The sequence below is a fragment of the Neofelis nebulosa genome, chromosome 9 (assembly GCF_028018385.1).
Source record: "Neofelis nebulosa isolate mNeoNeb1 chromosome 9, mNeoNeb1.pri, whole genome shotgun sequence".
Classification (NCBI taxonomy): Eukaryota; Metazoa; Chordata; class Mammalia; order Carnivora; family Felidae; genus Neofelis; species Neofelis nebulosa.
In genome coordinates, this window is record NC_080790.1 from 95,493,865 (window position 1) to 95,513,792 (window position 19,928).

General features: G+C 39.7%; 1 protein-coding gene across 1 annotated transcript in view; it reads right to left on the minus strand.

The window, feature by feature from the left end:
* The window catches only part of KIZ (kizuna centrosomal protein), a 146,476-nt gene that overhangs the window by 118,232 nt on the left and 8,316 nt on the right, over positions 1-19,928 (minus strand). The window contains 2 exon segments of the mRNA XM_058684742.1: positions 6,087-6,179; positions 15,068-15,230. Coding sequence (XP_058540725.1) covers positions 6,087-6,179; positions 15,068-15,230 — 256 coding nt within the window.

Consider the following 19,928-nt stretch of genomic DNA (forward strand, 5'->3'; position numbering starts at 1 on the left):
GAGGCCCAGCTGAACACCTTCTGACTTTGTCATTGCTCTAGGTCAAATAAAGTCACAACTCTGCAAGGGTGTATCACTATCCCAAGCAAGGTACAATGTCCCAGTATTAGAAACCTGGGCAACCGCTCAGAGCCCCACTTTAGGGAGATGCTTGCACTCTTCAGAATTGAGCAGTGGTTCAAGGAGACTGCTGGTGAATGAGGTACTGTGGGCCAGTAAGGGTAAGAAATTGGGGCCTATATAGATAACTTTAAGTAATAACCCAACCACTCTACTCTTGCCCTGCACTGCTCTCTCCAGTAGCCGGTATGACAGGGCCAGACCCATATCTATGGGAACCTCACCATCCCAGTACATGCCCACAGTGTCCTTCTGGCCTGGGAGCTTCCCTCACTGCTCTGCAGCAGCCAGGAGTAGAGCCAGCCACAACATTCAGTCAATGACAGATAGGAACTGAAGAATATATCCCCACTCCCTTTTCTACGCCCATGTGTGAAGACACTAAGGCATGTGCTACACAGTCTTCCAAGGTTCCCCAATAGGACTGAGCTCTGGCTGCTCACAGTAGTAACCCATTCAATCATTCAATCACACACTACTGGTTGTGTCACCTTCCTCTCTCCTCTGTGCTTCCTGGGACCACCTCCCAAATAAACCACTTACACTCCAATCCTTGTCTTAGGATCTGCTTCCAGAAGATTCCAACCTGAGTCATTTTCTCTTTATGGGTATTTCAGGAGAGTCTTACGACTCCTTTACCCTTGCCATCATGTTATTTCAATCACTTGTCTCCTCCACAATGCCGGTCACTTCAGCCCTTGGAGATGAGCCCAGGCCCTACAGTGGCTGCCTTGGTCTTGTGAATACTGCTCAGATCCCAGGAGCCACGGTCTGTCCTCTGGAAACGGAACTCTTCCCATCATGTAATACTGGGCTGTCTTCCCTGTTTGGTGCCTCCCCTGCAACAGGGCTGCTCCCCACCACAGTTTCACCACCTCTCCTGACACAGCTCCAACCCACAGGTGAAGCCAGTGTACACAAAGTGCACATGTCTTCTCAACTGGAAGTTCTTCTTCAGCAGAGCTTTAAGGTATTTCTTCTGCCCTACCAAACCAACTCAAATGGATTCTCCTTTAAAATTTTTTTTTTTTAGCGTTTATTTATTTTTGAGACAGAGAGAGACAGAGCATGAACAGGGGAGGGGCAGAGAGAGAGAGAGAGAGACACAGAATCCGAAACAGGCTCCAGGCTCTGAGCTGTCAGCACAGAGCCCGACATGGGGCTCAAACTCACGGACCGCGAGATCATGACCTGAGCCAAAGTCGGACGCTTAACCGACCAAGCCACCCAGGCGCCCCGGATTCTCCTTTTAGTGTAAACATGAGCAGTTCAGAGACAGATGCTCTGCTTTCCTTGGCTCACCTGATTTAGCTGGAATATTATAGCACCAAATGAGACCAAGGTTAGGCACAAATGCAGCATCTAAATGGATAATTGGAATATTTTGCATGATGTTGGCCAGGGTGTTTTTATTGGATCAGGAATTTTTCCCAACTTTTGAAGAGCATTTCACCCACACCACCTCAGATGGCAGGGCAGCAAGATGGCTAACTGCATGGACACTGAAGCCAAAGAGTCTGGATTTGAGTTTTGGCTCTGCCTCGCTATGTAGTCTTGGGGAAGTTAACTAACCTCTCTGAGCCTTCCCATGAAATGAGGATAACAACAGCATCTACTTCCAGGATTGTTGAGATGATTAAATGAGTTGATGACCATAAAGTGCTTCATGTAGCACCTGGCACAGAATAAGTGTGCACTGATCATTACCCATTGTTACAATTAACATGAGAAGTAGAAGTAACAGCCCGCATAACCATTCTCCATGTGACCCTTGCAGGAAGTATTACAACAGTGAAATGGACCTCTCCAGTTAGCCTTCAGCCCTGTGACAAAATTCCCTGGTCCTCCACAGATCTCCAGCCAGGCCTAGCACGGTACACTCTTGCTGTGAAGGATCCAGTTCACTTCTGCTTTTAGTAGAACAAGTTTCATAGTATAATAGTTCAAAGATTGCCTCGGGTAGTTTCAACATTTTAACAATATTTGTTATTCCTATCCAGGAGCATGGAATCTTTTTCCTTTTTTTTGTGTCTTCTTCAATTTCTTTCATACAATGGAGTATTACTCACCAATCAAAAAGAATGAAATCTTGCCATTTGCAACTACATGGATGGAACTGGAGGGTATTATGCTAAGTGAAATTAGTCAGTCAGAGAAAGACAAAAATCATATGACCTTACTCATATGAGGACTTTAAGAGACAAAACAGATGAACATAAGGGAAGGGAAACAAAAATAAAAACAGGGAGGGGGACAAAACAGAAGAGACTCATAAATATGGAGAACAAACTGAGGGTTACTGGAGGGGTTGTGGGAGGGGGGATGGGCTAAATGGGTAAGGGGCACTAAGGAATCTACTCCTGAAATCACTGTTACACTATATGCTAACTAATTTGGATGTAAATTTTAAAATATAAAAAAAATTTTTCTCTCTCTCACACAAACACACACAAAAATAGTTCAAAGAAACTTCACAAACCCCATCCCAAAATTGATATCTCATTCACAAATGACAATACATACGCTTTGATTTTTTTTTTAATTTTTTTTTAACGTTTATTTTTGGGGAGAGAGAGACAGAGCATGAGAGGGGGAGGAGAGAGAAAGAGGGAGACACAGAATCTGAAACAGGCTCCAGGCTCTGAGCTGCCAGCACAGAGCCCAACGTGGGGCTCAAACTCATAGACCGCGAGATCATGACCTGAGCTGAAGTCGGACGCTTAACTGACTGAGCCACCCAGGTGCCCCTTGATGTTTTTTTATGTATGTTCTCTAGTCACTGCTCATATAAAAAACTAAGTAACTAGAACATGCCAAAAGACCAACAGAATTAGAATTTACACCCTGCCCCAACAACCAAAAAAATGCAATGTATAATAGAGGGAAAGGATTACTGAATTATAGTAAAATTTGTGAGGATCCGAATGGGGGCTTGAACTTTGTCTTTTTGCTATCTATTAACCAAAAACCAAAAGTTTACTAGGTAAACTAATCATGGAAATAAGCTTGGGGAACAAGTAGACCAATTATTAATTCTCTTAAGAGAACACAGGACTCTGAAAAGTAGCCAGAGGAGGCATGAAAACTCTGGATGCCTTATTATGAAACTGAGCTAGAGTTTTACATTGAGAAAATGGACAATCACTGCTTGATGACTTTTCTTGATAGAGTATCCATGTTACTGCTATGGTTGAAAGGTATACAATCACTTAAAAAATATAGCTTCTTATAATTCAGAATTATCATTAATTTGACAAGTCCTCTCCCCCTCATCAGTGTTTTCCACTTTAATGGCAACCCTCAATTTAGGCTCTTAGTTAATTCTTCCTGTCTGAACGAACCCCGATTCTTCAGTTCCACCAACTCCTTCCCCCAGTTCGTCCTCCATGGCACCTCCAGCCTTATCTCCCTGCTGCTGCACAGCTGTGATGTCACTGCTCCATCCACAAGTCCTGCCTTTACCTGCCCCAACACATACACACACAATTACACATGCCCACGCACGCGCGCGCGCGCGCACACACACACACACACACACACACACACACACACACGATTCCAGGAGGAAATCTCAATTCTTAATGTGGCACTAAGAAGTTCCATGATATAACTTTCCAACCTTACTGTCTACCACTTCCGTACAAGAACACTGGACTTCAGCCAGGCTGCACAACTGCCCACTGGGCTTTCCTGCTTCTACTCCTTTAATCATGACATCTCCTGGCCTTCGAATGTCTACCACATCCCCACTGACTGATATCTTTCCCATCCTTCACACTAGTTCAAACACCACCTCCTCCACTGAGTCTTGGGCCACTCATTTTGGTAGAAGCATACCTTCTTTCTTCATGCAGCACATGCCCACCACATGTAACTGGCATTCATTACACACTATCTTGTGCCTTAGAAAGGACATCTCCTTGTAGGAAGCACCTTGAGCACAAGCCCTGTGGAATTCATAGGGGGATCTACTGTGGCTTCTCACACAGATCACATGCTTAAAAACGATTTATTGACTTCAACCAGTGACTCCATATTGCGCTTCAGGCCAATACCTGAAGACCAACAACTCTGGGAACAGAGACTAATTCATATGACTGTCTAAAGAAGACATGTATGGATTTCCACCGGAAAAAAAATGTAACTCATATGATAAGCAATTATTCTGGAATTAGCATATAATAAGGATTCATTAATTCATCATTTTACTAAAATGTATTTACCTTTTAATTGATGGAACACCAATAAGAAATTGAATATAGGCAAGAAAGAAATTTCTCAAAATGTTACCTAATTGATTGTTATATACAGTCAATAATCAAAGCTTTTAAGATGACACTTTATAGTACACAGGAAAATACCTGTCTTCTAATTATTATATGTAACGTCTTTAAGGGGTTGTCAGCTGTATGTCTCTTGCCCTAATTTTAAATATAACTTAAAAGGAGACTATGTAATTGTATGTAAGGTAAGGGATCACTAGTGCAAATACAAAAAAAAGTCTCCCATTTTACTTAAGTACCATTGACACTGCCGTACTAAGAATGCCTTTATCAGGAATGGCATAGAAAGAACAAACCGGCTTATAGATTAAAAACACATCAATTATTTCATGACCCAATGTCAAACAGAAAAACTGCCTGAATGGTTTAGAAGTCTATCACATCATACCACATTTGGCATACATCTAATGGCACAGAAATCATTTATCATTAAAAGGCCTTTTTATATAGGTCAAGGTTTCTGGGGCTTGGTGTTTTGTATCTTACAGTTTAAAGAATGCTCTAAATTCTAGGTTTTTTAACTTTTTAATCTTTGGGAAGGAAAACTAAAACTTCCTATAAACTCAGATTAATGCCTGCTAATGCATGGAAAAAAGGAAAACTAAAACCTTCCTCCTACTATAAAAACAAAATAGTGTGGCCTCTGTTTCTTTTCTGATAAGAGTCTTAAATACCAAACAGTTAACTGCATAATAACATTTACTGGCAGCCAGGCAGCCTGCTTAGCAGATATATAAAGCAGGTAAAAGGAGAAAAAGTTAATTTCTTGGCTGAATGATTCCATCGGTAGCTATAGGGCAAACCTGAAAGTCTTTTAGTAAAGTAGCAGTTGGTTCTTCTATCAATCTGTAGCACACATACTCTTCCAAGGAAAGCATTAAATATGAAAATCATATCCCGTTATCATCTGTTTCCAGCTTTCAGCCCAGTAAGCTTTTCTTAATGAATGCTGCAGCCTAAGGAACAAGCACGCTGTTGGCTTTTCTGAATAATGGAGTGATGCTACCATTTTTGCTTATTACAATATCGACTGGCTGAGGGGGTTTCACCATAGTCACAAGTGACTACTCTTGCCAGCATGCTCCAAGTTATTACAAGATGTTTTTAGACATTTCATCTAAAAGAGCTTTACTGCTTTTAGTGAAGAAAACATCTATGGTCTTGAACAGAATCATTTATATGGAGATAGGCTGCAGGATTAGAAGCCTGCATTACGGCAGATACATAGCAGAATTTATTTAAGTATTCCTTGCCAGTCTTTTTGTCTGTTGCTTAGATATGCAATCTTTTCTTTCCACTTTCTCTGTGAAAAGGTTAAAATGTACAAAATTATATATACAAAGAAAAGCAAAATTCCATATTTTGTTTACCTTTTATTTAAAACATTTCTGGAACGAAGAAAAAAAGCAGCGACAAAGCATTATTTAGAGAAACATAATTTCACCTGCTAACAACACTAAGGTTTTCTTTGGAATCTATCTCTTTTAAACCTGCTGTGACTGCCTTTTAGCAAATTTAATTGAATTAGACATTAAAGCAATACTCTATAAGTCTTTAAATAATACTTAAGGTTTAATAAAAAAGATCTCTGTAATAAGATGATTTTATTTAAAACAATATAGTAAAAGAGAAACACTCCAGAAATCCTCTGTTAACAGAAAGCTTATTGTTTTAATTTATTACCTTTTCTCTGTCTTCATCTTTCAGTTCACCTTTTATTCCAGGTCTATCTTTTGAGAGTAGCTGTGTCTTCTTAATTTGAGCCTCATATTCGGTCTAAACAGAAACGAAGTTTTGATTTTGTGGTGGCTCTTATTATAACCAGCATCTGCCTATATTTTTTAGTCTTTAGAGTATAAAACAGTGAAGTAGAAAGTAAAAGTTGATGTTACTAAGAAATTCAACTTATCTTAGAATAGAAAATTTCACAAATAAAATGTCAAAAGCTGAGGTCTATAAAATGCTGTATGTTTTTAAATAAGACCTGATGGCTTCTTACTGTCTTCCATCAATTTAGGGAATAAAACCTTAGCATATTAAGCTATCAGGAAAATCCAGTTACTTTATTATGAAAGCAGCACATTAGACAGTGTTTACCCTGAAAAGTTTTGTTCTAAAGGAAAAGAAATCAATCCTACAGACTTCTTATCTTTATAGATATCTACATTAGTATCATGGTCCTACTAATCACAGGAACAGAGTATATTATTTGCTAGCTCATCGACTTGAAACAAACTCCATTTTCTATGAATAAAAATATACAGGAAACATCAATGATCAGCACCATAGGAATGAAGTTTGCTCTGGCACTAATAACTACATGAAGATGCCTGCATCATTATCACACTATAATTGATGAAAGTGATTCCATCATAAAATGACTTTTTCTTAAAAGCAAGGCATAAAAAGGGCTTTGATTCAGTATGTTAGTAATTAAAGCCTTAAGAAATTCACGGATGGTGGTTCATCACAGATAAGTATCAGAACATTTTCTAAATTAGGCCGCGATGCACTGCAATTAGAAAAACACCTATGAGATAATCAGAGAACTGTTTCCTTAGTTCTTAGTCTGAACATGAAATTGGTCTGAGCTTTGTTTTGACATATAAAAAAACAGACAATCATCATGAAAACTCACTTGTTTCCCTCAAAATATCTTAAAAGATATTACATGCTGCCCCATTTCTAATAAGAGTTTAGCAGGGAATTTTTTTTCTCTATCAGAATGCTATTAACATGATAGATGACAGTAATAATCTAAAGAAATACCTAATTAAATGAAAGTTTTATAAGGCCGGTAAAAAAGATAAACCAAGAAAAGATTTAAAAATAAGGCAATTAAGACAATACAATTTACATCTCTCTGTTCTACCTACTCCTTTGGACTCAGAGATAGTTACTTTTCAACTCCAAGAGCTTTCAAAAGGCATACTTTACAGATTCTAAGGGAAAGTATCTTTAAAAAGGGATGGGAGTGGATTATGAAATAAACAAAATAAATATTGAGGTTTATTAAATAATTGCTGGTTAAATAAAAACTCTGTTCCTGTGGCTGCAAATATTTTCTTATGTTCTTTGAGATCAGTTATAAACACGCAACAGGCATTATACCTACTTTTCTCATTATGGGATCATTTCAGAGCCATACCTTCTAAAGACAGAGCACTTTCTCATGGAAACATGACTTTTGTTTAATTCATTCTGCTGCAGCAAAAAACTTGTAACTGCATTAGGACTTTATAAAGAATAGTAACAGAAGTCTCAAGAGTCCAAATTACATTGCTCTCAATGCACCTGAAAAATTCACTGTAGTGTAGGTACTTTCCTAAATTAGTGATACAAATAAAAACTGAACAATGTACTTGAAATCAAAAGTTGCTATGATAAATTGAAAACTGATGCAAACTATAATTCTGCATCCCCTAGGACCACAGATTTGCACCTACAAACATTTTGTTCTCTTTGCCATTTATTCATACATATGATACTTGGTTACTATCCATCAAATTTACCTCCTAAACATTGGAGAGCAGGGATTTTCAACTCCACCTCCTATTCTATCTGCATATAAAGGGTTGTACTATGTTTAAAAGTTTTTTAAGTTTGGAAACCTGTATAGACAAATCTTTCCAAAAATTCCCTAGCTAAAAATGATAAAACAGCAGAGCATGTGCCCTATTTTTCCAACTATCAGTCTTTCCATGTTTTATGCCCCACTTCTTCTTTGATAAGGTCCCATTATATTTCCACAATACATCAGGATTTGTACTGCATCCTTTCTGTCTGGTGCTGATTCAGGTCTCTGTTCCCTTCTTGCCATGTGGCCCAGATTCCTCTTACATTTGCTGTTTCAGGGGCCAAAGTTCTCATGGCCCGGTAGCATCTGCCAGTCCACAGCACCTCTAAGGACAGTCCCCTCTTCCCACAAATCCCCCAGGGAAACCTATTTTAATGAACTCAAGAGCACTGAATCAACCTATCAGGTAACTAACTTGTTCCGTCTGCTAATGTATTGCTTCCCAGCACTGAGCTTGATGCTGCCCACCTAAATTTAGGAGAACTTTCTATTCACTTCCCCGCTGTGCACAATTTCATCTCAGCTCAACTGATGAAATCTGTTGACGATCATCTGGGGTTATCTGAAGGAGGTGGAGGTCATGGGATATCTTTCAGGTCTCTGGGATATGTTTCCATGTTAATAGCACATCTCATTTTCCATTCTTTTCTTCTTTTCTTCTGTATCCCCACTTACATTCCTTCAAATTCCCCTCGTCACATTACCATTTGCCTGAAAGTGCCACCACTACCTTTTTGTTTTTTTAAACAGGCTTCCTTCTTTCAGTGGTCTCCAGGATTATATAAAAATTCTTGGTTACAGAACTGAACAGACATTTAAGATCTGCTGGCCCAGCTTCCACATGTTAGAGTTGAAAAAATGGGTACAGAGAATTACATAAATTGTTTGAGTTGACCCTCAGGACTACAAGTCACAGTCTTTTCTCTTCTCCTATTTTTTCCAGGATATGGGTTTCCTTTTATTATTTCTTAAGCGTTTATTTATTTTTTAGAGAGAGTGGGGAAGGGGCAGAGAGAGAGGGAGACAGAGGATCCGAAGCAGGCTCCAGGCTCTGTGCTGACAGCAGAGAGCCCAGAGTGGGGCTTGAACTCACGAACTGTGAGATCATGACCTGAGCCAAAGTCAGACACTTAACTGACTGAGCCATCCAGGTGCCCCTATGAGTTTCCTTTTTAGATGTTTTTTTACAAAAAGGTATGCAGGAACACTTATTTATATTCAACTAATACATATTAACAAGTAAGACACTCTGGTTGATAAAAAATGGGAAAAGCTACAGACTGTCCTCCAGGAGCCTGAAGGTCCTGCCCTGCCCAGAGTGGCTGTCACAATGCTCAGTAGGAATCGAATGAGGGCTCAAATATTTGTTCTCTTCAAATTTTATCCCTCGTAGGCACATATACCCTAATGACTGAATTTCCAACAAGAATCACATCTTTAAATAGTGACATTGTATCTTCAGAGTGCCTCTGCTATTAAACAGAAATGCTCCTGGGAAGGTATAACACAGGATAGAACCAATACCACATTAGCTCTCACATAGTTGTTCATGGTCCAGAAGAGAGCAAGTTGAAAAATACAGAATTAATTTTCAGTCAAGGGAGAAGTCCCAGTGCTTACTGAGTGCTTAAAGAATAGGGAGGTGTTCTCAAAGCTTACTGAGTGCTTATTATGTGCCACATTGTGGCCCAGATACTGACAGCACTGAAATAGTAAGATGAGGAGCCCACAACGAGGTGGAAAAACAGACATGTAAGCAATGACAACACTATGAAGGAAGTGCTTACTGAGATAATTACGGCCCAGACCTAAGGCAGGATAGAGAGAGAGAGGGCTTCTAGTTGAAGAAGATAGGAAATGATGTGATGCTTTCAAGAAAATATAGCAGTCAGCATGTTTAAAACTTGGATGCATGTGAGTGAGTGTATTAGTGTGTAAGAGAAAGAATGCGCACATGATTGGAAGATAAAAGATGGAGAGGGACAGTGGGAAGACATGGGAGTGGAGGGAATATTGCATAAGAGATGGGGGGAAATGGAGGAGACAGGTTCGGGGAGAGCAGAGCGTGGGCAGAGAGTGAGCAGAGATGGGAGGCAGAGATGGGGAGAGAGGAAGGAGGTGAAGGGAGGCAGTAGGGAAGAAAAAATGTGCACATGTCTGTATATTTGTGTGAGACAGAAATGAGAAAGGACATGTGTGTGTTAAGGGTCATAAGGTTGAGCTGCAGGGTGGTATGCAGGCAGACGCCAGCATCTGGGCTTTATCCTGAAAGGCTGAGCAAGCACTCAAGGATTTCAGGCAGATGAGAGATATCATCAGATGGGGACTCTCCCTGAATGCCCTGACATACCAGCCTCATGCCTGGCACTTGAATGGGGAAGGCTGAAACAGATGCCATGCTCCACACATGTCCCTGGGACCCTTTTGGGTGCTCCTAAGTCTCAACATTCCTGTCTCTGTGCCTAAGGAGCCTGTGGTTAATTTCTCCTCCCCCCATCTCTTTGTCATCAGCCTTTAATCAGTGATGCTCAGGAGCCATGTCTGCATATTCCAAATGCTCGGAACCATTTGCCAGGGTTTCCCTGTAAGTTAAGTTCCAGATGCTGACTATGGTAGTTGGCTTGATAATACACCCTTTTCCATGGGGGTTGTTGGGGGAGGTGGGATGATGGCGTCCCGTGGTGGCGGCGGCGAGGCCTGTTGGGCGGTTGCCCGTTGGGCCTACAACAGCACGGCAGCTTTGGGGCTGGCGCCCTTGCGGGGCCCTTAAGGCGTCAGTGTTGAGGTGGCAGCTTGCGGCCCCTGGTCCCCCACCTCGCTCGCCCTCACCCTGTCCAGGTACCTAGGGCGTCGCCGGCGCGGAGGTTTAAAGACCCTTTGGGGGGGTCGCCCATCCGCTTCGGGTCAGGGTGGTCAGGCCTGTGGGGAGTTGTGGAGGCTGGTTTAAAAAAAAAAAAAAAATATATATATATATATATATACACACACACACACACACAATTTATATATGTACACACATATATACATATATGTATATAAAACATACATTTGTGTATATATATAAAATATATATTTGTATATATATATAAACATATATGGGTATATATACACTAGTATATACATACACAAACATATATATATATATATATATTAAAATCTCTGAACAGCAATATATATATATATATATATATATATATATATATATATATATATTTGTGTATGTATATACTAGTGTATATATACCCTTTTCCAGCTACCTGTCCTTCCCTGTTTCACCTCCCCACTTGCCTCCTGACATCCCATGCACTTCCCAGATGAACCACTTACATTTGAATCCTTGTCTCAGGGTCCACTTCAGGAGAACCCAACCTGAGATAAGCACAAAGGGCACCAAAACACCTGCTTTAAGGCCCAACTGGGGCTCTTCGACAAGCACCAACGCAGGGAGGGGGAGTAGAAGCAGGAAGGGGGAGAGAAGGACACAATCTTCACAGTACTACTAATATTTATATTCTTGAACTGAGCTTAGTTGGCCTCTTTATCTGACAAGTAGCAATATAGCCACAACACCGTGTTTTCAAAATGACATGACAAATCAACATCCTTAAAAGCCCTGAAAATTATCATAGGACCCCAAAGTAGTATAATTCATAAAATCAGTTTAAAATAAAAAAATTCATAAAATATGTTTGCCTTTATCCCATTTAAAAAGATTTTAATATTATATAATAAATAGTCTTACAGTCTTACAAAAAGGGAGAAATTCACTTAATACAACTTGGGCCAAATCCCCACTTCTCACATACTGCCTCATTTCGTTTCACTTTCTGGAACTCTACCAATTATTAGTCCATTTGCATCAACTATATTCTATTCAAGGGGAAATACCCCTAGCATTGTGGGGTGTGTGGGCAATATGCTTCCCCAGAACACCTTTCTCCTAAGACTTACATGTGGTCAATCAGTGGAGGTAAAGATCTGCTACCTGAGTGGGGCAGACTCCAGCCTTCCTAAGGCTACCACTGGATACCAAGATGAAATGAAGAGGAGGAAAGGAATGGGAAGACAGCATGGCAAACATTCCCCACTCTGAATCTCTGCTTACTGTACAGCTTGCTGAGGTAAGTGGTGTCACTGGCTGGAGTTTCAAAGATTGCTGCCTGCATTCAGCTTTGGACTCAGGGTGACTCCCAATGGTGCTCCCATCTTTCCCAACTGTAGCTACATGATCTGCTCTTCTGTGCCATCACAGACTGTTCTCTAAAGGCATTCCTTATCCATTTTAAAATGCTCTCAATATAAAAGTATGGATTCTCCCTTTCAAATTCCTCCCTCTCACATTTAGCTATGTCATCAAATCAATAATTAAGTAAAAAAAGCATCAATGTGAAAATAAAAGGAAAACTTCTATTATTTCCTTTTTTCTATTGGGAAGGCAAAATTCCCTGCTTTGTCCATCACTTTTACTTTCTCTGTAAAATCTCTGAACAGCAAAGAGATTTACAATTTTATAATAATTACTTTTTGGATGTTAAGTATTCTACTTGAAAACTAAGAAAGAAAAAAAAAACTGTAGTGCTGTAGCTAAAACGTGCTATTGTTTGAGCACATCTACTTCCAGATCTTGGTTTCTAAATACCCTTCCCCACTAAAAGGAACCACAGCTCCTTGGAAAAGAGGCTAATTCCATGTCTGAGGCAGCGGTGTACAAAGTAAACCTGGAACATGTTGTGCCCCAAAGCAAAGAAGGCTCAGGATTAATGAGGTCAGGCCAAAAGGACACAGAAGCCAATTTGAAGAGACACTCCCAAGCAAAATTTGGAGAAATACAAACAACAAAAATAATAACTACAGTAATTGATAATATACTAAGTAAAAATTTGTAAGTCTATGGTGATACTTAAAAAAAGAGAAAGAGGAGAGAAAAGAAAGAAAGCTCTTCTTTATAGAACAATTTAAGCTAATAAAGAGGAAGATTAAATTAGAAAATCCCCATTCCACAACCTCCACCACACTGATTCAAGCATCACTAACAGATCCTAAAACCACTAAGTAAAAGGCTATTTAGAAACAAGATGTTCCCAAGATGTCAAACTATCACTCCACAGATTATATGCTCAGTTGCAAATGGAAAAAAAGGTCCTTATAAGAGAGATCTAGAGCTTGCCATCTTAAGCAATGCATCAAACTCAACCTCACTCAGGTCAGACCACCTGACATCACGACTCATAAGCCTCCTGATGGGATACAGTAGGATGTATGTAACCTCAGCTGTGATTATTTAAATTTAACCAATTAAAATTAACAAAATTAAAAGTTCAGTCCTTAGTGTCACAGCCACATTTTAAGTGCTCAGTAGTCATGTGTGGCTAGTGGCTACTAAATTAGCACCAGTATAGATCGGGAACATTTCTATCACTACAGAAAGTTCTATTGGGCAGTGCTGATCTAATCCAAATTTCCAGTTAAATTATACCTCAAAGAAATAACCAAATTCTGAATGTGAGTCATTATACAGGCAACTAAATTGCCTTCTTCAAAAAGCCAGTGTCATGAAAAAAAAAAAAAAAAAAAAAAGGAAGAGTGGTAGGACACTAAATTTGATTTAGAGACCAAAAAACCAAAATAGCAAATGTAATGTGAACCCTAGTTGGCTCCTGGTCTGGAAAAATAAAGAAAATTTTGGGAGGAACTGGGGAAATTTAAATATCAGATAGATATTAAGTGGTATTATGAAATCATTATTAATTTTCTTGGGTGTGATAATAGTAGTGTGATTGTGTAGGAGACTGTGTTCTTAGGAGATCCACACTTAAGTATTTAGGGGAGAACTGTTATGGTGTCCACAGCATACTTTCAACAGCTCAGGAAAAAATGTACACACACACACACACACACACACACACACACACACACAGCAAATATACCAAAATATTTACAACTACTGTATCTGGGTACAGAATATGTGAGTTATCTTAGTCCATTCAGGCTGCTATAACAAAATATCCCTGACTGGGTGGCTTATAAACATCAGAAATGTACTGCTCACAATTCTGGAGGCTGGAAAGTCCAAGATCAAGGTACCAGTGTGGTCACCTTCTGGTGAGGGCCTCTTTCCTCATTCAGAGCCAGTACCTTCTCACTGCATCCTCACCTGGTAGAAGTGCTCCAGAGCCTGTTTTAGAAGGCACTAATCTCATCCATGAGAGCTCCACCCTCATGACACAAGCCCCTCTCAAAGGCCCCTGGTATGAACACCATCACATTTGGTTAGGATTTGATTAGGGTTAGGATTTCAAGATACGAATTTCAGGACACAAACATTCAGACCACTGCATAGTATTTTCATTTTCCTGTGTACCTGAAATAAAGCCTCAGTGGGGGAAATTGCTAGAGGAAAAAAAAAAAGTAATTAAAGGCAACTTCTTCTATAACCAGTATTTTGTTGGGTTAACATGAGCAACAACCCTTGGCCAGCACAACTGCTTAGAGAAAAAAGGCCTAGCCCTCCTCACTGGGCATAATCTGTGGAGGAGAAGGTTGCCCAGCACCTTAAAGGAACGAGATGCCATAATCAGAGAGGGCTGCAGAAAGCAGTTGCTCTGGGTCGCACAGATGAGGAGTATGAAGGTGAATTCCGTGGGGCCAGTTCTACCCTCAGTGTTTCCCAACACACTGCCTGATGGGAACAGAGGAGCCCAGGGAAAAAACCCGTTAAAGAAGGAAACGGTCTCTGGAGAGAACCCTAATGCTGCTCAAATTCAGTCATGAAGCCACCAAATACCACGTGCCAGGTAGTGACTAGTGCCCATGTCTGTTACAAGTTAATTATTTGTGCAGTATAACAAAGTACAGATATTCCATTAATTCCTCAACTAAAGTAGAATCTAAGAAAATTCAATTTCAAGTTCCCTGATCAAAATTTGGCCACATCATAAATCACAGAGAAAATGAGCAATTCTCTTATGGATGAACAACTGAACATTAATGACCACCACTGATCTGAAACTTAGTGCTCGTTACTTCCTTCCAATTTTAGCAAAAGAAAGAGAGATAAAGAGAAATATAGTGAAAAACAAGATGTTACCTTTAGTTCCTGAAGCTTCTCTGTATTTGTAGTAAAGTGTCCAACATGAGCTTGGACATGCTCAAATCGCTTTAAATATTCTTGGTTTCGAGTACGAGCCTTCTTTTCTGATTCACATATTTCCTTCAGATATCTCTTTAGTTTCACATACTTCAGCTTAACTCTAGAAAAATAAAAGCAGATTTTTAAATTATGCAGTTAGACACTAACAAATCAAAGAAAGAGATTTTTCTCAAACAAAATTGTTAATGAGACAATGTATTCTGAGATACTTTACCTAACTAAACACTGAAAGCTAAAGAGCAGAATGTACACACATTTTTAGAAGAAATTAATGCAACATCACTGAGTATCACATCCAGGCATAACTCTCCTGAGAAATGTATACAAGACTACATTATAACATTCACACAATAAAGATTTATATGGATTTCTTTCTCAATATTAAATGTGGTTTCAAGAGCGGTGGCTATGTGGCCATGGTCGGATGAATAGTCCATTAGCATTCTTTTTATGACAGACAATTTCAGAACTATCTGCTCATATGGAAATAGAATCAAACTACAAACCACAATCCATAAACATTGAGAAATTCTAAAATTTAAAATACCCAAAAAGTTCTCCTTTAGATAATATTAAAATTTTATTAGGAACTGCAACAACCTACTATATTTTAAAATATTTTATGATAATATATAGGCTGTGACTCTACTCAAATTGTGAACAAAACCTTTAGAGACTCTCATCCAAAGTGTAAAACAAAAGGCACACATTGGGGTGCTTGGGTGGCTCACTCAGTTGAGCGTCCAACTCTTGATTTTGACTCAGGTCATGATCCCGAGATCGAGGAGATTGAGCCCCATGTCAGGCTCCACCTTGGGCATGGAGCCTGCTAAAGATTCTCTCTCTGTCTCCCTCTGCCCCTCTCCCCTGCTCCAGTGTACTTTCTCTCAAAAAATGAATGAGTGAATGAATGAATAATGAATAAACAAATAAATGAAAAGGCACACTGAATGGCTCAAGTTGTGCAGCCCACTCTTCCCACAGAACCAACCCTGCATGTTCTAGCTCTTTCTTCTTCACAAATTTTACATCATAAGAGTACGTGATATGAAGCATTTCTATTGTTAGTTCAATAAAATAATTCAACATTTTTATTAAGTATCTAATAATTCAAGTATATATTTTAATTCAAGTATAGTTAACACACTATGTAATATTAGTTTCAGGAGTATAATTCTATACATTACTCAGTGCTCACAATTTTCATGTTCTTCTATCAAGGAAAACTAAGATGAAAAGCACAAAAAAGTTCACCCTTAAAAACAGATTCGCAAACATGCTGCAGATATTAAAAATTAATCAGCAACTACTGGCACAAAAACAGACACTCATATCAATGGAACAGAATAAAGAACCCAGAAATGGACCCACAAACGTATGGCCAACTAATCTTTGGCAAAGCAGGAAAGAATAGCCAATGGAATAAAGACAGTCTCTTCAGCAAGTGGTGCTGGGAAAACTGGACAATGAGATGCAGAAAAATGAACCTGGACCACTTTCTTACACCAGACACAAAAATAAACTCAAAATGGGTGAAAGACCTCAATGTCAGACAGGAAGCCATCAAGATCCTCAAGGAGAAAGCAGGCAAAAACTTCTTTCAACTTGGCCGCAGCAACTTCTTACGCAACATGCCACTGGAGGCAAGAGAAACTAAAGCAAAATGAAATATTGGGACCTCATCAAAACAAAAATCTTCTGCACAGCGAAGGAAACAATCAGCAAAACTAAAAGGCAACCAATGGAATGGGAGAAGATACTTGCAAATGACATATCAGATAGAGGTTAGTATCCAAAATCTATAAAGAACTTCTCAAACTCAACAAATAGTCCAGTGAAGAAATGGGCAAAAGACATGAATAGACACTTCTCCAAAGAAGACATCCAGATGGCCAACCGACACATGAAAAAATGCTCAATGTCACTCATCATCAGGGAAATACAAATCAAAACCACAATGAGATACCACCTTGCACCTGTCAGAATGGCTAACATTAACAACTCAGGCAACAATAGATGTTGGCAAGGATGTGGAGAAAGGATCTTTTTTGCATTGCTAGTGAGAATGCAAACTGGTGCAGCCACTCTGGAAAACAGTATGGAGGTCCCTCAAAAAATTAAAAATAGAACTACCCTATGACCCAGCAATTGCACTAGTAGGCATTTATCCGAGGGACACAGGTATGGTGCTTTGAAGCACTCCAATGTTTATAGCAGCATTATCGACAATACCCTAAGTACAGAAAGAGCCCAATGTCCATTGATGGATGAATGGATAAAAAAGTGTATGTATGTGTGTGTACATATATATATATATATATGTATATACGTATATACATATGTACATATATACATGTATATATGTACATATGTATATACGTATATACATATATACATATATATACATATATACATATATATATATATGTACACACACATACATACACACACACACAATGAAGTATTACTCGGCAATCAAAAAGAATGAAATCTTGTCATTTGCAACTACGTGGATGGAACTAGAGGGCATTATGCTAAGCAAAATTAGTCAGAGAAAGACAAATATCATATGACTTCACTCATATGAGGACTTTAAGATACAAAACAGATGAATATAAGGGAAAGGAAGCAAAAATAATATAAAAACAGGGAGGGAGACAAAACATAAGAGACTCTTAAATATGGAGAACAGAGGTTTACTGGAGGGGTTGTGGGAGGGGGGATGGGCTAAATGGGTAAGGGGCATTAAGGAAACTACACCTAAATCATTGTTGCACTATATGCTAACTAACTTAGATGTAAATTTAAAAAATAAAATAAATTTTAAAAAAAGAAATAAGAAAATGGAAAAAAATTCATCAGCAATAGACCTTAAACCTCTACACCTAAGCCAAAAATTTTCAAGAAATTCTTTATAATGCTAATAATTTTGTGCTTTTGACCTTGGTTGGCTGTCCCCATTTTTCCTTCTGAAACAAAAAAAACTTAAAACTGGTTTTATTGTTGCCCATGTCTGCCACTTTCGACGCTGAGCGACAATAATGGAGGTGGAACCTAACATACTGTCTTCCACATGCAGGCACCTGGTGAAGTTGCTGGTGGTGGCCAGTGTCCAGCTGGAGTACATACAATAGTAACCATGCCTTCTCCACCCAAAGTCTAGTTTCATTCCTGCCCACATGAACCTTCAAAGCTCACCACTTCAGTCATCCACCCACTCGTGCAGTCATTCATATGTGCAGTACTGTGAATAGGAAAGCCACTCACTAGTCAACAGGGAAAACAAAAAATTAGATGAGTCCAATGCAGTGTGATAAATGCTAAGAGGGAAAACTGCCAGGGACTCTTACAGAGTGGGCAATCTGACCCAGTTGAAGGGGTCAGGAAGGCCTTCCCAACAGAAATTAATTTTTAGTTTAGACATGAAGGGTGGGTGAGAATTAAACCCAAAACTGGGGAAAGCAAGGGTGAGAAGATGAGGGGAAACACTCAGTCAGGGGAAATAGTATGTTGGAAAGCTTAAAGGCAATAATTAAGAAGAATAACAGTAATACTGATTTTAAAAATAGCAACAAATAATAAATTATTGACTCTTACACAGGGCCAGATACTGCTTTAAGGCTCTGTTAAGTCCTCATAGCTACCATTATCCCCATTTGACAGATAAAGGAATGGAGGTACAGAATGTTGAAGTAATTATCCTAATGGCACATGGCTAACTGCTGGTGGGGCTCAGACTGAACAGAAGTCCCTGGTAACAAAACCCACCTGCTTACATGATACTACGAAAGTCCTTGTCATGCTTCAGACACTGAAGATTCTGTGTAACATGTTAGTGGAGGCTGATGAAAGAGGGTGATGATGAAAATGAACCAGGGGAAGATAATGGAGGGTCTGGTAAGCTGTTGTTCCGGATACTTCTCAGGCCCTCCTTACATCCTCCTGGCCCAGCATTTCCTCTCCAGCCATGGTAGCACCTGGTATCTTGCTTTTCCAGGGCTGCTTCTCTGTGTTTGCAGCATGGATGTGAGAAGGAGTTAACACCTCCCTGGTGGCCCTGTCCAATGTGGGATTACGGATAGGTAAATGGCCCCCCTTCCTTCTCTTGAGTGAACATTTGTGAGGAGCAGAGAGGCAATCTACATGGCTCCTCTGAAGATCTAAAAGGGTGGAGCCCCAGGTGCCCACAGCAGTGACCAGCTCCTATTTCATTCTTCCCAGCCCTGCTTGTCAGTTTTATGTGACCACTTCCTAAAATAAACTACCATCTACATACAAACCCTTATCTCAGACTCTGCCTTCTCGGGGGGAAACCAGGTTGAAACAGCCATGTTAGACAGTTTGGATTTTATCCTGTTGGGCAGTCAAAGAAAGGATATTTTTTAGCAAATCATACCCTCTGTCTTCTAGGAAACAAGAGGGGAACAGACTCAGCAAACTGACAGCTTGCTAAAAGTCTCCAGTCTCTTCTTACCTCCCCCTTCCCATCACCATTATGCCAGGAAGCCGCCCCCAACCAGGCTGCAGGAAAAGTCTACACTCCATTGGCCACCCTCTTGGCTGCAGTCTAGAAAAATGGCAGCTGCCACAGATGCTCTCAGACTTGGGCCCACTTCTGAGGCCATGGCATCCATAACACTGCTATTCCTTACACTATTTTACTGGCTTCTTGTCTCTTCTAGAACTACTGGGGACATATCAATGTCCACCATGACTGGTATCCTTGGAAGTACACTCAATCCTAAAACCAAAGAATAATTTTGCATAGGAGGAAATAAATGGACCTGATGGGTGATTT